The sequence below is a fragment of the Oreochromis aureus genome, linkage group 11 (assembly GCF_013358895.1).
Source record: "Oreochromis aureus strain Israel breed Guangdong linkage group 11, ZZ_aureus, whole genome shotgun sequence".
Classification (NCBI taxonomy): domain Eukaryota; kingdom Metazoa; phylum Chordata; class Actinopteri; order Cichliformes; family Cichlidae; genus Oreochromis; species Oreochromis aureus.
The window spans coordinates 13226152-13245719 of NC_052952.1; the positions used below are offsets into that span (position 1 = coordinate 13226152).

Below are 19568 nucleotides of genomic sequence, written 5' to 3' on the forward strand. Positions count from 1 at the left end.
CTGAGACAAGGCAGGATGGATCCAGGCTTTCGCATTGTTTATGCCAAATTCTTACCCTAACATCCAAATGTGACATCAGAAATTGAGGCTCTATTAGCTGAAGGAGAGGCAGCTGATGTGGTCTTCTGCTGCTGTGGCCCATCTTCAGGGTTCAACATGTTCTGTGTTCAGAAATCTTGTTGCATATCTTGGTGGTAATGAGTGGTTATTTGAGTTACTGTTACCTTCCTATTAGCTTGACGCAGTCTGCCCTTTCTACTCTGGCATCAACACGGCATTTTTGGTCAGAGAACCGCTGCTCAATGGATATTTTCTTTTTTTCAGACTTCTGTCTGTAAATACCACTAGATCAGCAGTTTCTAAAACACTCAGATACATTAAAACTCAGAAGCATGCCACATTTAAATCACCTTTATTCCACATTGACATACCCAGAACTTCAGAGCGTTGTTTTGACCATGTCTACATCTCAGTTGCTAAGATATGATGGGCTGATTAGAGCAGAGCAGTTGACGACATGTACCTGAGAAAGTTTCCAGTGAGTGCAATCCAGAGAAAAGAATGAAATAAATCAGAGGCTCCAAAGAAATCTCTGCCAGAAGTCCAGAAAACAATATTGCAGCCCTATTCAAAACAGACACTTTAAATTCATGCAAGTAAATCACTGCATGGATTCAGGAACACTTCAGAAAACTATCATCACTGAATACAGTTCATAACTGAATCCACAAATTAAACTTAGAAGTCTATCTCCCAAAGAAAATACATGTATAAACAAGATTCATACATGTCTTCTCTGGGGTGCAATGAGGTAAATTGAGGGAAATCATAGACTTCCCAGGGTTATCCAGGTTATTATTAATGTATAGATAGGAACCCAGCATCAATCATGGTGTCAGGATTCAACAGTGCACACTTGCGACATCTGCAAAGGAACCATTATAGGTTATGGAGCAAGTCAAGCTGCCATCCAGACAAAATCTTTAATATCAGCAAGATAATGCCTACACTACAACAGCATGTGTTTGTAGCACAACAGTCCTCATGCTCCAATGGCCTGTGCACTGTCCTGACATGTTACCCATCAGAAACATTTGGCACATAATGAAATGAGGCTTCAAACTTTTGAAAAGCTAAAATCCAATCAAGTAAGATAGGGACGTTACGCCACAGGAATGAGATATGGTCAACATCACATTACACAGTGACAACAAAACACTTTTAGAAGATAAGAGAACAGGTTGCACGAGTTTGCACGAGCATTTCCAAGTATTATAACAGAAGTGATGGTGGGAAGTATTAATTTTATTGTTTTGTGGCAGCTGCATATACATATATACATATATATGTAATTGCAAAGAGTCTGTAATTAAATCTGTCTCAAGGCATACAACTATGTTCATAATTGCCATTTTTGAAATAACTTCTAATTGCACTTGCACTTGAAATATTTATGTGAAAGTCTAAAATACATTACCACTATTCAGCTACCATATTTCCATAAACTATAAATGTAGTTTACCCCCAACCTTCCGTCAGTCTCTCTGAGCAGGACTGTCTTGTACCACCCACGTAGCGTTCAACACAATGAAAAAAACTACACACCAAACTCCTCCCTACCGTGTCCTTTAAGTCGAGTCTCACCACTCACCTGCACAACACATCTTGCTGTACAGGTATCTGGTTCGTTCTCCATGCGAGCTCATCTCATGCAGGTAATTCCCTCGCTCAAAGTTCCACATCGCGGCCATGCTGATGCGAATGGAAATGCGCACAGGTAGCCTTTTGTGTTTCAGGCAAGCTGTGCCAGCTGGTGTAAAGAGTGGAAACAGGAATGACTTTCAAACAGAAAGTCGTTTCTTTGAGGGGGGGCAGGGCCCAGCCCAGTGCTGGGCTCTTTTAGGGACGAACACAATAGACAGCAGACTGGTAGCTCAACATAATTTTCATAGTTTAATTATGCCGTCCTTTGACTCATCAGTCATTTGATTAAACATATCTGCTCCATGAGAACCATGACAAATGTAAAACTGGAAGCAAATGCGCATTGTTGCCCTACAGCCATTCATTTATCAGATTGTCACTCGTCTAGAGTCAGTTTACAATTTGTACAAGCAATAAAAACAGAGGTGTTTGTGCACCTGCAGGCACGACGGTTTGTGAGACTATTATGAGGCTGCACTGCATCTTTAATGCTAATCCAAGATAGCAGACTAGTCTTCTGTTGTGTCATGAATAGTATTTAGTTCAACTACTTTAACCTGAAACTTTCGTCTCTCACTGCTTTATTCACCTTCGCAAAAGCTCTGAGTTTCAATAGCCTGCATCTTGCCAGAATACAATGTATTTATTCAGATTAGTCCCCAGTGCTGTCTGAAAATCTTCAAGCTTAACAAATCCTAAGGCACATAATCCTAGAAGTAAATACAGTGAATATGCCCCTACCCATTACCAGTTTACTCTAGGATCTGGCAATTTAGGATGGGGCACAGCACAGCAGTTCCTAAGTCACACGTTAAAGGGAAAGTGCAGATCACTGATCTCTGACCCAGGACTACCTGTGTGCCAGGATCTTATCACACCGGACGCTGATGCGGATACTTTCACTTGACCTCCTTGATTTTATTTTACAAGAAACTTTAATGTTTTGACATCAAATAAAAAGATAATGATAATGTTGACAGGAAAATTAAGACCTTCAGACTGACTGCTAGCATTTGCACTGGATTCTTGGACTCTACTAAATTAGCATTATATGACTCACTGTACAAAATAACACTTGTTGACTTAATACTGGGCCTTAGTGAAGCCTATGAATTCATCTATTATCTAAAACAAGCTGTTTTAGCTCTCTTTACTTTCCCTTAATCCACTTTTCTTTGATTGGCTGCCCCTTGCAATCAAAAAAAAAGTGTGGGTGAGGCTTCTGTGTTATATGACACAAAAAATCATAATTAATCCACTTTAATAGGGGGAGGGGGTCAGATCATACAATCTGATGCGTTTCTATGATCCCTGCGCTGCTCATAAATAAATCAGCTCTATACGAGCTCCATCTGACTGTGTGTCTCATCACAGTTTGTTCATTATTCCCAGAGGACAAGAGAGCTGTATCCAAACCAGCTTCCATAAGCCCCTAAGGGAAAAGTGTACTGTTTAATTTATGACTCATGCCCACTGGTTTACCAGCACCAACCACAATGGTGGGGGCCATTTAGACTTTTTTTTTTTTTTTTTTTATACACTCATGAGCCCTGGAAAAAACAGACACATACAAACCCACACACACACTGGTTTACTGTATTGTAAGTAGTAATTGGATTGCTCCAGAATAAAACTCCTGCCTGTTTCCAGGAAGAATGCTGGCTTTTCCATGAACCAAGCCAAAGCCATAACCAGAACTCAACCATCACAGCCCACACAGCTATGAGAGGGCCCCACATGTAGCTCCAAAGGAGCATTTGCTTGGCGATTGAATGTCATCCATGCGCTTAGCGTGTCAAACAGGATGTTACACTTCACAGCGTTCTGTAAAAACTCTGACACCTTCTGGGCGACTGCAGAAGAGTGCTGGAGCAAGAGCTTTCCATAGCTAAACCCGCTACATGTTACGCCTGAAAATTCTCAACCGATCATTTATGCAAAGCAGTTTAAGCAAATTAATAGTCTGGTTCCAAAACAGCCATCAGCCAATGTAAATATTGAGACAAATATTTGGGGGCTGTGGGATCATAAAATATATTCATCCTGATTTTGATAGTCTGTGTAAGGGCAGACAAATACAGATGAAAGGTCAAAGCTCAGGAGGAGAATGCAGAGTGAGCCACCTTGTGTGTGACTCACAGCATTTTTTCCCCGCCCCCACCCTTCTCATGATCTTTCTCCATACTGGTCATTGATGGAGTAAAATGCCAGCATCAGCGTTTCCATCTCTGCACATGCAGCCCATCAAAGTCAATAGCATATGACCAGAGGCTAAATCACAAGTGCTCGGACCGTGTGGCGTCTGCTCTCACTCCTGTAAAAGTGATAGCTCGAGCCAAGGAGCTAGTGAGTGGATAGAGGACAGAGCTGTCATCATGCAAAATGGGTGCCAGTGAAAAATAGGACAGCTAAGAAAAAAAAAGCCCCCTGACGGGTCTAGACCGAAGGGGACAGATCAGCAGGAAGAGCAGCTGCATTAATGCTTCAGTATCAAAGACAATAAAACATTATCCAAAAGGACATCATAGAGTAAATGTCAGGGCACGTAACACGAAACTATAGTCAAAGCAAGTGGGCATCAAATATTAGTCTCTGTGTCCTTAGTATAGTGAGTCAACTTTGAAGAATATTACATTTTACGTAGAGTGTTGTGTAGGTCAGTGCATTCTTTAGTGTTGCCTAATGTGCCATTTTAGCCATGGGAAATGAAGTTAACATTTGCTTTATGCCATGCACGAAAGCATCTCGGCCAGTTTTCTTTTTAGAGTCGTTTCACAACAAGCGCTTTCCTTTTACTCCTATCTTAGACTGATAACATTAACACTTCCCGTGTTAAAGAGCAAGATACCACGCTCTTTAACTTTAAACTTTATCATGATAACAACAATGAGCCATGACAACTAAACTACAGACACTTTGGAAACAATCAGGACTACTAGTGTGCATTAAGGAGACACCTTAGACATCTTAGAAACCTGGGTTTGGACTGATCAATAGCCAGACCTGCACTAGCAAGTCTTAAAATTTAAGCAACTGAGTACTTTTGGGGTATCGTGTCAACAACGACTCGTGTAAAGGCTTTGGATCAAACAAGATTATTTAGTGTAGGACTGTATTATCTGTTGGCTGTTCTGTGCACACAAAAGCTACATTTATCCAGGATAAACCAAAGAAAAAAGTCATCAAAGTGTTGACTCATGGATGCAGCATCTCTTTTGTAACACTGCTAGGGTTTCAAAAGCTACTGGCTGGATTGGAGACTGGCAGCGCCTCAAATCAAGCAGGTGTACTAAACCACTACAGGACTTTTTAAAGAAATACAGGAACAACCTTCAGCAAGAACATACATCCACACACAAAAACAGACAGAGACATATTGGATCTGAAAGCAAACATGGCCCAACAGGTTTGGGAGGGGCCTTACCAGCTACTTAATTACCAAAACACTGCTCAGCTGCTCTACCATGCAGGAAAGGAGCTTCTGTGGAAGTTCAGCTAGGTGGAGCCAGGGCCGGTTTGCATCTATGTTGTGTGACCGGTCAGACCTACATGTCTCAAGAAACTGCAACAGGCTTCCCATGCTGTCTGGGAAATATGGCGGCGTAAAACTGGCACATTATGGCCTGGTGGCACCTTTGACCTGTCACGACCTTTTCAAGGTTCCACATGACCTATACAGACAGTAAACATGCTAAATGTGAAGCTGCGCGAAAGCGAGTGTTAGGGTTAGTAATGTGACCTCTTCAGATCAGTATCACTAATGCAACAGAAAGTATCAAAATGAGCATTTATTTATATAATCTCTAGTCAGACACAGAGAGGAAGAAGAGATGCAGCAAATAGATTTTCTGATATCCAGCTGCTTTACCCTGAAACTTTAGTATCTCACTGCTTTTTTGTGTAAGAGCTTTAATATCCTGCATCCTGCCACAGTTATGGTTACTAAGTGCCCCAAAATGAGCAGCCAGGGAAGAGCGGGTCATGGGTGGCTTTCAAGCATTAGTCTGGACAGAGATAACGTAAAGGGTATGAAGAAACAAGCCTCGTGACAGGTGGGCCTTCATTGGGAGGGGGAGGGATGGCAGAGGCGTGGCAGGGACATTTGAAACTGCAGGGTCTCTCTGCCCCACCCCCCCAAAAAAGATGTTTTCAGAACTTAAAAATCACTTCAGTGATTATAATCATTATATCATTAGGATTTTTTTGTTTATTAGGAAAAAGGATTTTGTTATGACTACAGCATCCTTCAAAAGTTTTATGACTTAAAAAAGACTGAAACAGCACATGATGACAAGTCAATGTTTTGTTGTATGGTAGGACATTAAAAAAAAACAACTCACCATGTGACATGGTGATATAAACAGTAGTACAAATCCAGGACTTTAGCTCCCACTTGCTGACATTTCTCCACAAAATGTGTTGGTATTGTGCTGGATGCCAACAGGTGTCCATGAATATGGAGACTTTGGAAAAGGTGGACTTGTTTAAACACTCAAAACAGGCAGAAGTTATCTTTTTAATTTTGTGGATTTCCTTCAAAATGTAATATAATTTAACTGAAGAGGATCTAGAGAATTATTGCAAAAACAAAACATGGCGCAATGCTAAATGGGTGGACGAAAAAAATGTAAATTAAATGAATTACACAGAGCTAATTTTACAGCAATGTGAAATAGCCAGGTGACACCCACAACTATCTGACACACACAAGGGCACATTTAAACACGCTGCATGAGCCGCTGCTGATTGTTGACATCCATCAGATGTCACAAGAGGTAATGGTGGGGGTGGGGGTACTGCAACCCCCCTCCTCCCAAATTCTCACCCTCATCCTCCTTCACTTACATACCATCAAATAAATGAAAATACAGAAGGCAGCCAAGAATTTCCTGACAACAGCTCAGTCACACTGTGAACAACTATGAAAGACAATCCATGCCGCAGTAGCTGTTCGTGATGGGAATGTGTGTGCCTATGTCCTGCTAGAGTGAGTGTGTATGCAACAATAACAAGACTTTACCCAGTGCCTTTGCCAAAATCCCAACAACGGTCATCAGCCAGGAAGACAAGCACAGTTAGACACAAAGAGACAACACAGAAACTCCAATCGTTAGACCTACCAGGTATGATCTTCATCTAAAAGAAGGTACGGGGAAAGAAGAGGAGGACAAGGGTGAAGAAAAAAAACAAGCTGGACAGAGGGAGAACGAGGAGGACAGGAGAGGCGCGTGTTTGTTTGCCCCGACTGCCTTGTTTCTCCCTGGTCTTGAATTTTGACAGGCTGTGCCTGCTGCTTGAATCCGTCAGCCTGCTCTCCTTTGGGCAGGGGAGGAGGGATGACTCACCAAGCCTGGGGAAGGGGACAGGGGTGAGGGGTTCAGAGGGCTGCCAGGGGGGAGAGAGAGGGCTGGAGCTGACTGGGGGTTATAAATATCCACTAGAGCCAGATGATCACACTGTGCTCACACTTAGAAACTGATGGAAGCGCTCTGGCGGGACACTTGGCTGTTCTCGTCCTTTAGAGACACCCTCCACATGCAAGCCCTTCCCTCCACCCTTCCCTCCCTCTCTTTTTCTCTCTCTCCCTTCCTGCTGCTCTCTTTGAGGATGATGGTGGGAACTGTTTAGGTCACACCTCTCACCCAGAAAACACGTCACATGTAAGAGCTCTCTTAGGCTTCATTTAAGTAGTAAGTAAAGTACTCATCCCAATTAAACCACAGGAAAGAGTGACACACTGATACAACCGAATACAAGCTGAATTTAAACACGCAGAAATACTGCGGCTGGAAAGTCTGGCAGTAGACGAGATGGATTAAACTGGATCTTGTTCAGTAAAACACAGTTTAGTGATGATGCTCTAGAGAGCAAGGCTGGTGACCTCAGTGTTCATCCCCTTATTATCATATCAATGCACGACATTCTCTAAATATAGTAAGTTCTAATATATGCATTTGGCTTGGGCAATTGTAGCGCTGACAACTGGCTCCACTTCTCTGCACTGCTAAAAGCAAACCTGTCTGGAGAGCAGAGTGAGGACTGCATTCTGTTGTGAAATGCTGACATTATATATGGATGTTCTGTAGTGAAATGAAAGCAGCTGTACTGAGAAACCATTGAGCACATTTAGACAGGACTGCAGGGAATTCCTTCATCAACAACTTTATGCGCAGCAATCCCAAACTCCTGAACTCAACAGGCTTTCTACACACACATGAATCATGTCAGGACACATGGCTGAAAGGTATTCTAAGCTTATGTCCCTGGGGAAAATACCACTAGTCTTACTCTTCAACCACACTATTCATTCTTGTAAACAAGAGTGCTCCTCCTCTACTCACTAAGCTGGTGAGAAAATACTGAATAAAATGAGGTTTTTATGAACTTTAAAATGAAGGCCAAACTCGCATCCCTCTCACTCAACTGTAGTCACATTAGTTAGGTCCTCTAATAAGGTCTAACATGCACCCTGGGAAATGACTAACGTCATAACCATGTTGGCCAAACCCTCAATATATTCCACATGTTATCAATCCTGTTTCCACAGTTTGGCCTATTGTGAGTTAACCATTACACTGCCACAAGAGATCCCCGATCCCCCATCACTCTCCAGCTCCTGCTATAGCATACCATTAAATCTGATATCAAGCACTCTGCGCATGTAAATGCGGCAATTCAAAGTAGCAATTTGAACGCACAAACAGCTGCTGGAAGGGGATTCTGTTTCACTTTTCAAATAGGTCTCATAAACACCTTTTGTGACTGCTGTTCTATATTTGTGCCATCATTTTTCTAAAATTGCACTTAAGCCAAGAAGAAATCATCTCAGGTTTCATTTCAACATCCCTTAATTGTCAAAATGTCTGCTTGGTCTGCAGGTGTCATAATTTATGAAGTGTACTCCAATATCTTCTGAGACTCTGAACTAAATATCAGAAGGGGTTTCACAGGCGGAGTCAGCAGTTAAAGACATGCAACAGCTAAGGTCATTTACTTTGTTTTGAGCAAAACAGCACTGTGGGCCAATCGGCACAAGCGGCAGCAGGAGATTAAGTTGCCAGTTTGCAACACAGTCTGCTGACAGACGCCAAGAGTTTGTCTCTCACTTTTTCCCCACTTTTTTTTCTTTCAACAGAGAGGTCACGCACATGAATCAACTCCAAAATTTGCAAATCGCCCGGGGTGAGTCACGACATTAAAATGAAGTGCCACCATAATGAGAGGCACAGAGTTGAAGTTCACTGTAGCTGTTCATTTATCCAATCACACAAGTATGCACCGGGCACCATTTCAAAGATGAAAACATGGAAGACCCTCAGTGGCACGTCTGTGATGTGATTTACTCAAATTGTGCCTGGTGCCATGTCCGCGCTGAGTTTAAACAGCATGTACAGTCCACACAAAAGTGCTTACTACACAGAATTAGTTTAAGGGCTTCCGGAAGCCCACATTTGATGTAAACTGTTTCTCTGAAATTCAAACCAGCTTATAGTCGCTGCTTTGAAAGCAACATTCTTGTGGCATAAGTCACATTTCATTCAGTTTCCTAGTTTCTGCATCACTGATGCAAAGTAAGCTTGTAACAGAAACTAGAGGAGGACAAAAGTATGCATACTTAACTGCAAAAATATCCAATGGTGAGCTTTGTCTACTGACAGCCACTTAATAAAGCAACATACCAAGAATACTATACTCTAGGAGTACAGTAAAATCCGTATTTCCTGAAACCACTGCTCTAACAATCCATATGAGGTAAAATTCAAAGTAAAAAAGAAAAGAAGTGGTGTTTTTATTACATGACAAGAAATCTGAGCTCTGCAGTGGAGTTGCAGCGTTAGGTCTATGTGACAGATGAATATGGTTGTTAATGGACAGCAGATGTCAGCAGTGTGCTGCTGTGTCTGATGTGTGAAAACGTCACACATCAGAAAGACCTCTGGAGTAAAAGTCAAATTAAAATCTTTGCGATAGCTCACCACGGCAATGATCAGCGCTTCATCTACAATTCAAGTTTCTTCTTGATGCCAAAATGCACTGCAGAGAAGCAGAGTTCTGCTTATAATGAACCCTATAAGTGACTGTGTTTGTGTACAGCTGTCATGAAGTTTTTAATCTAACTTATTTTCCTGATGAGTAACACAGACTGGATCAAGGAGCCAGGCTTCTAATTGAATCCAGAACGTCCGTCACGTGTGGATCCAAACAAACACACCCATGAGCTGTGAGCAACTTATTCCAACTTTCTGACTATCTGCATGCTGCTCACACCCTCAACAGACTACGCCCGAAAAAAGTCTGTCCTGCACACCGTTCTGGAGATATAACATTTTATATGGTTGTTAGAGCAACAACTTGCTTTGCTTGTGGAAGTTATGAGATGTTACACATCATATCCAAAACTCTGGAGTCACATGAATGTGCCTCAGCATCATCACGATTTAACATGAGCCATATGAGTTTCACTTCAACAAAAGCTAACCGCAGCATCATGTGGCACTTTTATTTCTCTAAACCAGCAAAGGAGGATGGCACACAGTACTGTGTTGACATTACCCACATAACTCCCGTGTTAATGCCCTTTGCATAATGGAATGCAAAGGGAATGCATATCTCTCCAAAGAAAAACCAACCCTAGAACACAAACCAAAGCCATGAACACAGCCTGACTAGAGCAAAGAGACTACTAAAGACTAATACTCCCAAAAGGACCACACCTCTCTTATTCTGGCTCTGCAGGGAACAGGCGAGGCTGGATCTCACCAAAACAGCCCCACCTAGTTGGAATGGCTGCAGATCTCACTAATCCTGCTGGCAAACACTCAGATAGCTCCAGAGATAACTGTTACCACTCACAACAGTGAGTATGATTGATTACACAATTCAATCAGAATTCCCCACCCTGGAAAAGTGGGAAATTTTCTTGTCCTTTGAATTGTTTGTTAGAAATAATAAATGCTGCTGACGCATGTGAAAACTTGAAAGATTAGAGGTAAATTATTTTTTGAGTTTTTACCACAGCAAAAAACACAGGAACCTGTGAAATCTGACAGCAGGAGGACAACAAGGAGACAGGGGTGTGTCAGAGACACTTTATCTCTTTTAACGCAAAGCTAATTCAATCACAGCCACATCTCAAAGGTCTCCTCACCCTCTCACTGAAACTGTTCCTAAAAAGAGGCTCCCTCTGCACCACATCACAAAATAGACTCTGGGCTTTGTAACATGTAACTTTAAGCCATAAACTGTAATCACAACACCCCAAATAATACTTTGGATGGGAAGTCAAAGACAATTACAGAATGCCGGTAATGCTATTCAAGGTACATAAGTGCAGAGCACCAACAGTGCGCCCTAAAACCTCAAATGCTTTAAAGTAAGGTGGGAATCTAGACTCAAGAGTGATTGCATCACAGAGACTCTAGAAGACAGAAAGAAGTAGGTTAGCTGGCACGCATTCAAACAAACCTTCAATGAAGTTAGGCCATGTCTTCTCCTCTGGCTCCCCCAGTGAGTGGTCCCAGTCTACCTCTGGTGAGGCTCCTCGCCCCTTGCCCCTCGCCACCTGTGCCAAGACTGCCCGCTCTATAGCGATTTCTTCCAGAACATCCAGGTCCAGCTCCTCGCCTTCCTCCTCATTCTCCACAGGTGGAGGTGGTGACTGCTGCCCAGCTGCCTCCGGAGTAATGAGCTGCTTCACCTCAACAATCTCCTCCACTACTACTATTTTCCTCTTCATGGTGGCCTCGTCTATGTCCGATGTTTCAAACTTGCAGGTGTCCCGCAGGTGAGGCTGGTCAGGACGGGTCACGGGCGTGGCGGTGGCAGAGGGTGTGTCCTCTACCAAGTCCCTCTTCTTCTCTCCCTCCTGCTTTAAGGCCTCAGAAACAGAGAGCCTTTCCTCTGTGCTGCACTCTGCTGCCCGAGCGGCCGAATGTTGTGCAACTTTGGGAGGCTCCTCTCGCTCGAAGAGTGGGCTGGCCTGTGCCTGAGCTGCAGCTGGCTCTGCTGTTAGCGCTCTTGCTGCTGACGCTAATTCTCCGGCTGCGGGTGCTTCGCTCACACTGGAGGATGTTTCTGGTTTTGGAGCCTCCCGCTTGATTTTTTCTGCAAAGAGCAGGGCTGGCTCCACCTCCCTTTTGTCTGCTGGGGCCTCAGAGAGCACAGCTGCTGCCTGCCTGACTTCCTCACTGCACATTCTTTCAAGAGTCATCTTTAAAGAAACATTAGTTTCTGTCAGTCCGGAGGCCATGTCAGGGCTGTTTTTAACTGCAGCTTCATGCAGGGGTCTAGTGTCAGTTGATGGCAATGTTTCTGCTTCAGTCAAAGGGACAGGATTTGTGTTTATAACCTCTGACTCTGGTTCTTTAGGCTGCTTTCTACCTTTTCCCTTCTTCTTTCCCTTTAAAGGTTCCTGTGTAGCTTTCTCTGTATTCATGGGGGATTTAGCCTCAATTGTGGGTTTCTGAGGTTCTGACAGTGGGGCAGGGTTTTCCTGCTTCGATTTAGGGCTTGCTTGCATGAGCTCCACTCCACTCATTTTCTGCACTGTCACTGTTTCCACTTTGGTCACAGTTATTTCCTCAGGATTCACCGGCTCCATATGGGGCGACGTAACATTTGACTCGCCCTTGGGGGATAATGGTCCCTGTGCAATCTTTCCGGCATTGCTTTCCTCAGACTTCTCTTTTATTTGTCCCTCCACTAGGGGCGCTGCAGGAATCTGTCCCAGTGGCAGTGAGGTTTCTTCTGAATAAGCTGTTATTTGTTTGGGGACATCTTCTGTTTTTTCTCCATCAGTATGTAATTTAGCCTCATTTTTCTTTGTTCCCTTTGAGCAGGTAGACACAATTAAAGGCTCTGATGAAGCCACTGGTCTAAGTTCAGTCTTATTTTCAGGTGATCCCTCAACACTCTCAACACTCTTCAAGGCCTCAGCTTGAGATTTCTTTTTCTTTCTTTTTGATTTTGAGCCTCCCTCGACCGCTTGTGTGGTTTCTTTCAGCACCTCTGTGGTGACAGCATTTTGAGGAGGCTGAGTTGACTCTGATTCATCTTGCACTTTTACTGTGGGCTCCTGCACGGAACCTTTAGGGGCTTCTTTTCCGACTGGGGGAATCGCTTTTGAATTAGTTTTCTTCTCTTCTGCAGTCATCTCTGCAGCTTTTGCTGTGATAGGCTGTGCATCTTCAGCATTGGTCAAAGGTGCTGCGAGAGTTGTTGTGGTAATGGTGGATTTGACTTCAAGTGTTGAGGATTTCTGTGTTGTAGTAACTTCTAGGGGCACTTCATCAGTTTTAGAATCTTTAACCTCATTAGTGGAGCCCTTTGGTTTGTTTGTGGCGCTGTGAGGTTTGACTTTGGCAGTCTCCTGAGTGGCAGCTGCATCTGTAACTTTTTCTGCTTTATCATTTATAATTTTAGACGCAGCTGAAACTGGAGGGGCCTTCACCTCTGTGGCTTTAATCAATTCCTTATTTACTTTACGCTTCGCTTCTTTGACAGAGCCTGTTGAAGTGACTTGTTGGGGCTTTACTTGATCATTGGCTGCTGTAGCACTCACATTTGTAACTTTAACTGGATCCACAACCGCCATTTTCATTTTGTCTTCTTTGGCATCGAAATCAGGAAGCATTGTGAGAACTGGTTTGCTTGTAATCATTTGAGTAGGCTTCATAGAAGTTTGTTCCTCAGCGATATTAGGCCTGTCCTTGGTCTTCATTTCCTCGTTTGTTTTGGGAGCAGAGGGCTTAGCTGGAATCTTTGATGCTGCAGCACCTGTGGCCTCAGCAACAGCAGCCACAGCTAATGGTAGGGCTGTTCTGGAGGATGTCAGAGCGGTCTGCGACACATCCTGCTTCAAAGCTGCTGTCTGAGCGGGAGCAGAACTTGTTGGCTTCTCTTTTTCGACCTCCAATGCTCTCCTCTTTTGTGGTGATGCTATGGGCTTCTCGCTGTAAACATCAAGCTCCTGATGAGTTACTCTTTTCCCCCTGTTATCCTCCATCATTGCTGTTTCGCTTCTGAAGCCAGTGGTCTTCCTGAAAACGTCCTGAGGCTGGCCCTCCGCTTCCCTTAACGCCTTTTCTCTGGCCGGTTCTCCAGCCAGTGGACGACCCCTGAATCTCGGGGTCCTATCGGGGTAATTCTCTCTTTCTCCAGAACCCACCATCTTATGGCGGTAGCCTTGGCGCTCTGCTAGTTCCTCTCTTCTTTCTGCTTCACCCCTGCGTCCCGGCTTAGGGACGTAAGACGTTGGACCTTCTACAGATTGGACCCGTGCAGCTCGATGAGCAATGGCCAGAGTGGCGGCCGGCTTCCTAATCCTTTGCAGGGTGGCAGGAACAATTTCAGTGGGCAGGTGGAGGTAGTCACGCAGGTAAACAATGCCATCATTGGTCAGGTACCAGTAGAAATGTTTCCAAGCAAATGTTTCCTTTACATAGCCCCTGGACTTAAGAGACCCCATTGCACGGATTACTTGTAGGTTGCTTACACTTTGTACTTCTGGGTGTTTGATCTGCGGCCTCTTATCCTTCTTAGCCACCATGACACCATCTCGAAACAGGATCTCGTAGATGGCCCTCAGGTCACGCAGGGGCATCAGCATTCCAGCAACCATTGTTGTTTGATCCAGTAAACTCTCTCAAAGTGAAACTAAAATGCACAATACCAAACAAAGAGAAGAGCACCTCACGCTGTGTTGTGAGAAAGAGTCAAGTGCCAAGACCGGCCGGCACGTGTTGCTTAATTCAATAAGGGAAAAAAAATGGAAGAAGAAATCCTTGTAATGATTTTTTCTTACTGTCTCTTCTCCTTGCTCTTGTCGATCCTTTCGTTGTAGTGAAGAAAATAAATATTCCTCTCTTAATAAGTTTAATGCCCCCTTACATTCAGGGTGGCTGAGAATGAGCAGTCTCCGTTCGGCCGAGATGGCAATGACAGAATGGAAGAGAGGGAGTGTGTGTGAGAGAGAGAGAGAGAGAGAGAGAGAGAGAGAGAGAGAGAGAGAGCAAGGCACACACTTCTCAATCCGGCTCCTCCTACCTTCTCTCTCTTCTCTTAGGAAAAAACTGTCATGGAAAAAAAATCTCACTAGAGTAAATAGTACAGCAGGAAGCTAGAAGGGGGGGAAAAGTGTCTGCAATAAACTGAAATAAAATTCGAGCAAAGTCAAATGAATGGATCAACACACCTATGGAGGGAGCATGTGATCTACAACTCTATGACTTTTACGAAGACTCCCGCCCACAACCAAAAGCAAATGGCTCCTACTCACATGCAGACACACACACACCTCTGAACGCACACTACGACTGGGTGGCACACACCGTCTGGCGTGTGATGCACACCGGTCCGATGAATGGGCTGTTCTGTTCAGTGAGTAGATATCAGAAAGGAAGATGACTAGCTGGCATCCATTCGATCCTGCCCATGCAAGTTATTAAGTACAAGGTGTCTTTAGCTTTACACATTTCATGATCAGGTTTCAGTGAAGAGCTTTTACTATACACGCAGGGCATGGTGCTCACATCTCATATGACACAGTCTTAGAATATATCATGAAGGCTGGTGACATTTCAAGAGAAACTACATAAATCACAATAATGTACTCTGGCTGGACTTTGCAAGGACATGAAAGGAAATGACTAAACTGTTACTAATTATCTAATATGACCCATGCCTATATAATAATAGCAAAACTAACATTAAGTTTAACTCTATTCTTATCTGTGTTTGTTTTGGGGGTCTCCAAGCCGACAAGAAAAGAAGGCTACACGGGCCAATCAGTGTTTCCTTTGCAGCTCATTAAAGTGATGCAACAGGCTGTAAAGCAGCCTAAAGTTGTACTGCTACTTCAGACAGTTAATATTAGGGCTGGGAAAGAAGAATCTATCTTGCACAACTAAATAAAGAACTGTGCATTATAGCTAACCTTTTCGCCACTCCCAGGAACATGATATCAGTTTTCTATCCCGAGATCACTTCTCTCCCCTGTACATCTGTCTCCTGTTCGTCTCCTAGTGTCAGAGAGAGTGATCCCTTGTGACCAGCGTTCAGCGAAAGCCGAACTGGAAGGAGACCTTACAATTGTCACTTAAAGCACAGCAGCATGCGTTCGTTTGTCTGCGCTGCAGACAGTGATATACTCATGAAATTATAGTGGTGGTGAATGGGCAGAGGTGAAATGACGCATTCCCCCCGGTGTTTGAAACCACACACACTATTACACATACAAACGCAGACAGAAAACTCTTTTCATTTTTTTACCATGGCAACAGTCAAATGAAGTAAGTCAGTTCTGAGTAAGCCACATATCCGCTTTCAGAGCTGCAGTGGAGAAGCTGGCCATAAATCTGTTGGCTAGGCAGCTGGACCACTGTGTCAACTTATTAGACTGCTATTGCAAAGACATCATTATCTCATCATTATCAAACAAGTTATTATCGCATTATCAGCCTTTCATCAGTAATCATGAAAGCAAAAAAACATGTCATGGCAAAATAATAGTTTCTTTTTAAACACTATATACAAATGTAAAATACTGACATATTAAAATAAGGGAGACTTCTCCCCCTCATAACTATCGCTGGACCTCTTATAAACCCGACTAACGCCTTTACTAATCTACTATCTAATAACAATTCCTTTCACACAGGATTTACGCAGTTGTCTGTTTTGACATCTCTCTCAGACTGGGTGAAGCCTTAAGCCATGTACTCCACCTACAGCATATACCTTGTTATGTTATGGTATTAACTTTAGTGATGGGTGTACAGTCAGTGATTCAAAAAGCAGGGAGGAGCATTCATTCGAAGAACATAGAGACTTTTTTGGTTTATTGAACAAGGAAGACATTCCTCTGACTTGCGAAACAAACGTCTGCCTGACAGGGAAGTGTATGTACATGAAAGAATCCTAAAATATCAGAGTGAGTGAGCATTTAAACCACATTAGGCTGTAGTCTAAGGCCTTGTTTACTTCACCAAGGCAATGCCAAACCATTTTGCATGTATTCAAAAAGTCTAGCAAAAAAACACAGGTGCTAATATACAATGAAAATAAAGAATACCAAAAAGGACCCAAGTAGTTGAGCAGATGAAATCCTACATCAAGGAAGGATTTGCTTTCTAAACTCACAGCAACTACTTCCTTACATACCTTACTTATTAAAAAAAAATCTCAGTTTCAACATGTGATATGATGTCGTTGGGTTGTTTTTAATAAGGGATTAAATGATTTGCAAATCACAGTTTTTATATAATTTGTAGCCACTACGATTTAAATTGCAAGCCCTAAAACAATCTCACCGGGGGTAATTGGCATCAGTGTGTAGGGGTGCCTTGCCCTCTGTGTTGCATATCACTGTGATTTCATGCACTGTTTATGCACAAAGTGTTCAGTGAACTTCAAGCCTCTGACAGTGACCCTTATCCTGGCTCAAGGCCCGGCCTCTTTAGCCATCCAAATGTTAGATTGTCACGCTTCAAAGGAAACACTGTATCACCAGGATGTGCTGCTCTGCTTTTCACAGTGAGTTGCTGGTTGCAAAAGCTACTTGCAGGCTTGATGTGGCATTGTCAATTTTTCTAATAGGAAGCAGACTACCAGAAGGGAATGGCATAGCAATATAGAACTAATCTTATTCAGGCTATAAAAAGAACAAGAGGAGATCAACTACAGAATGAATGACAATGTGATTGACTGAAACAGAGAAATAGGACTTTAGAGAAATAGAAGAGTTTCCTGGTTAGGAGTCTGCTCCTCCTGCTATGTTTCAGGCCTCCACCAGTCCCAAAATAGACTTGTCAGCACCAGCTGATGGTGGCTGGCTCATGGCCCAATGTAAAGGGCTTCACAGGTGCCCTCCATCCTCATATCAGATCCAAGCCACTCAAGGGAAAGCAAAGGTCAGCAAGGCCTTTCTTATCCACCAATGTAAGAACGCTCATTACAATAAGTTAAAAAAAAGCTATAAATACCTTCTTAACTGCAGCAGGAAAGATAACTTAACTCACTAAATTGACCGATCCTCCTAATAAACAACACACATACTGTTTCATATGAAATGTTATATTTGAAAGTGAGCAGAGACTAAACTATCACGTTATTATGATTCAGGGTAAAGTCCACAACCGGCTGTAAAACCAGAAGTCCAAAATACTGTAAGCTGGTAATGAAAGCACACTGAAGCATTTGAGCTGACTCCGCTGCCACCTGAAAACGTAAAAAGTTACATTAAGTGTGGCACTTAGTCTACCCTAAGTCATGACTTGCATCTCTGTAGTTAAGACAAATTGTTTTGTGATGCACGAGAGCCCATTTTTATCCAGATGGTAAGCCAATTTTTATTTGAGGAGCTTGCCTCTTAGCTGTGTATGGTTAGGCAAGTGACTCCATAGTCTGAGACAGCTGTGCCCCCTGACATAGCCGGTGCATGTTAGAGCCCAAACACCCGACCTAGGAATCTGCTAAAGTTAGAGGTTGTTGTGAACAACTTTATATGGAGGTTTCCGACTGCTGCCAGTTTATTTATATGCTTTCCAAGTAATTAGAGTAATCTAATTAATGAACTTGGCCATAGCTGAATTATTTTGCCCTATCTTTTTGAGCCACCTCCACACCTAAATAGAAGGATGTTGGCCAAGTGGTTTCCATCCCAGTTAATAATACTCCAAGACACCAAGGCGCAGGCTAGTTTATCACGTTTATCACTTATCAGTCTATTAAATAGGAATTTGTCCTAAACAGAATCACCACAATGCTTTTCATGCCTTGCCTTTGCCTTAGATCTTGCAGCGAGTTTTGCTTAGGGCTCTGAAGGCATTTACATTTAAACACTTAATTTTAACTGAGTTATCTAGACATTTATTAAATGAACTGCCATGCATGAAGTGAAAAAAAGAAATAAAACAGCAAAAAGACATCCATTGGATATTTGGTTTCTTATTTTGTTCTAGTATTCCAATAAGTTTGATTCTTTACTTTACGACCAACAACATGAGCTGCGGACATAATCTGTATTTAGCTCTAACTGTTAAACATTAGCTTGCTCACATGCTAAAATAAGATGATGAACGTTCAGCACATACCTGCTAAAATTCACTGTGCTAGAATCGTCATTGGGAGAATGTATTCATGCAGAATGCTACATTTGGGTCTGTATAAGTCGGACAGAAACATCCGGCGCTGAAAACTGAAGTTAATGTAGACTCGCTGGCTCAAAGAGTGAGTCAATCCTCAGTAACACTCCCGTTAAAACTCACATTTTTATGATACTCCCTTTTTAACAATTGTATGATGGTAGATTTAAAAAACAACAAAAAACAAAATAACAGTAAATAAACGTTTTAAACTTATCCCAAAAGGTTGATTCTGTTCATCTGGACGTAGCGTTTTCAGATAACTGTGCTCCAGTTTGGGGGAAAACAAACCGAATTTTAAGATTTTGTTGAACAACTCAGCAATGAGTGGCCAATTTTTATTTATTCATATATTCATTCATAATATATGACTTATATGCCTAAAAGTAAAGCTATAAATAAAGTATGTAACCAATCTATATATAAATTTGTCTTTCCTATTGTGATAACCTGGCATATGAAGCCTTAATCGCATCACTAATATAACCCAGCACTAATATAACCCTTGCAATCACCTTGACTGATTTCAGTATGGGTCAGCCTGAACAACAATTAGTGCTTAAACAGGCAGACAAACAAGTCTTTGAAATGCAAGAAGAGAGAGGCTGGAAGGATTAACCCCTGGAGGTGATGGCGGGTGGCTGGCAACTTTGAGCGCATGAGACTGAGGACTTGAAGAGAACTGCGCCTCTTGTGCAAAGCCAGCTATAGTTGGAGGGGTGG

At 42.8% G+C, this 19568-nt stretch overlaps 1 protein-coding gene across 7 annotated transcripts in view; it reads right to left on the reverse strand.

The window, feature by feature from the left end:
* Positions 1-19568, reverse strand: part of plecb (plectin b) — a 118777-nt gene that overhangs the window by 44131 nt on the left and 55078 nt on the right. For 2 of the 7 annotated variants that reach the window (XM_031748185.2, XM_039619378.1), the window contains exon 1: positions 11170-14555. The exons of the other annotated variants lie outside the window; for them this stretch is intronic. In XM_031748185.2, coding sequence (XP_031604045.2) covers positions 11170-14323 — 3154 coding nt within the window. In that variant the 5' untranslated portion in view covers positions 14324-14555. Of the gene's footprint in view, positions 1-11169; positions 14556-19568 lie in introns of those variants that run through there. 7 annotated transcript variants of the gene reach the window in all.